The sequence below is a fragment of the Anticarsia gemmatalis genome, chromosome W (assembly GCF_050436995.1).
Source record: "Anticarsia gemmatalis isolate Benzon Research Colony breed Stoneville strain chromosome W, ilAntGemm2 primary, whole genome shotgun sequence".
NCBI lineage: Eukaryota > Metazoa > Arthropoda > Insecta > Lepidoptera > Erebidae > Anticarsia > Anticarsia gemmatalis.
The window spans coordinates 8,032,360-8,034,260 of NC_134775.1; the positions used below are offsets into that span (position 1 = coordinate 8,032,360).

Genomic DNA, 1,901 nt, shown 5'->3' on the forward strand with positions numbered 1-1,901 from the left:
GACCTTCCTTATCAGAGGACTTGCAATATACAACGCACCCGTAGGCTCTTTCTGATGCGTCACAGAAGCCATGAAGTTCAAAGTATTGTTGTGTGTTGCCGATCCAGCGTGGAACTGTTATGTCGTGAATGTAGATCATCTGGTGGCGGAATTGTTCCCATTCATGTTGTATGTTCGCTGGAAGAATATCATCCCAGCCTGCTGACGTTGTCCAAGCTTGTTGAAAAATCAATTTTGCTTTCAGTGTGATTGGCGACAGCCAGCCAAGTGGGTCATACAATTTCGAAATATCCGACAGTAGCGTGCGCTTAGTGTTGACGTCATTCTTGTTACTAAGTGGCATTTGTTTGTATGAAAACTGATCGGTGCGCGGATTCCACGTTATGCCTAATGTTTTGTTTGTCTCAGCGTCTTTAAAGTCAAACATTCCTTGACTTAATAATTCATTAGGCAACTTTTCAAGTAGGCACGTATTGTTACTGGCCCACTTACGAAGGTTGAATCCAGCGCCCCTCAACATGGTTATAAGTTCATTTTGAGCTGCCCTTTTTCAATGGAGTGACAGCCTCCTAATAAATCGTCCATGTAAAGTTGATTGGAGAGAATGGTGGCCGCCAGAGGATATGTCCCGCCGTCATCTTTGACCAATTGTTGTATCGTTCGCATAGCCAAAAATGGAGCGGATTTTGTGCCGTATGTTACTGTCGTTAATTGAAATTCTTGTAATGGTTCTGAGACTGAATTTCGCCAAATAATTTTCTGGAAATGTTGATCTGTTTCCCGAATTCGAATCTGCCGGTAAAATTTCTCAATATCTGCAGTGTATACGTATTCGAAAGATCTCCACCGTAAAATCATGGCTTGTATGTCCTTTTGCAAGTTAGGTCCGCATGCCATTAGGTGGTTTAGACTACGTCCTGTGCTCGTGGTAGCAGATGCATTGAACACGACACGTAGTTTTGTTGTAGTGGAGTCGGGTTTTATTACCCCATGATGAGGTAAAAAGCAGTTAGGTGTAATCGACACTGTGCATGGTTTCATGTGATGAAGAGAGATGTATTCATCTATGAAGGCCTTGTAACTTGAAGCGAGGATTTCATCTCGAGTCAATCGTTTTTCTAGTTGTTTGAATTGTGCGATTGCTTGAGATTTGGAGTGTCCCAAATGCTGTTGAAAGTCCGTTTTCATGGGAATCTGAACTTCATAGCGTCCATCTTCAAGTCTTTTTGTTGTTTGTGAATACAAGGTCTCACAGTACTCTTCTTCGATTGTCAAGGACTCATTGTGAGTTGTTATCTCTTCCATTTCCCAAAAACGAGAGAAATCATCGGTGTTTACCACTACATGACAGTTGAAGGTCTTTGTATTGCCTAATAACACCCATCCGAGTTTTGTTTGTTGTGCAATCGGTGCCTGTATGTCTTCTCGGAGGATGTTACTCATGATTATCTCGGCGTATACTCCAGCATCAAGTAAAAGGTCAACTTGTCGAGATACGTTAAACTGCGGGTCGGCTAAGTTGATATTTCGTAGGTGAGGCCATTCTTGTCTCTCGAAGGAATAATTAGGCAAATTGTTAAGTAATTTAGCCATTACCAGCGCCTCTGTTGTAAATGGATAGTCGCCGTAAAGTGACTCACAGTCCAACTGAACTGTCCCATTGCTGTGGCTGGCCCCCATTCCAATTCCGGATACTGTTGAATTTTTGTTATACCGCTGAAGGCCAAGTCGTTGGGCAGCCGATTCGGTTATCAAGTTCAGTTGAGAGCCTTGATCTAAAAGACATCGTAAAGTGATGTAAGTCCCATCTGCGGCTCTCACCTTAAGCATAACTGTAGCTAGTAAAACTTCGTTAAAATTTCCTGACACGTGATTAGTTTTGCCTTGCGAAATAGACGACT

General features: G+C 42.6%; 1 protein-coding gene across 1 annotated transcript; it reads right to left on the minus strand.

The window, feature by feature from the left end:
- Window positions 1-522: 522 nt before the first annotated feature.
- LOC142985896 (uncharacterized) lies at window positions 523-1,680 on the minus strand. Its single transcript, XM_076134138.1, has one exon. It carries the CDS (start codon window positions 1,678-1,680, stop codon window positions 523-525), a length of 1,158 nt encoding a protein of 385 aa, XP_075990253.1.
- Window positions 1,681-1,901: the final 221 nt, after the last annotated feature.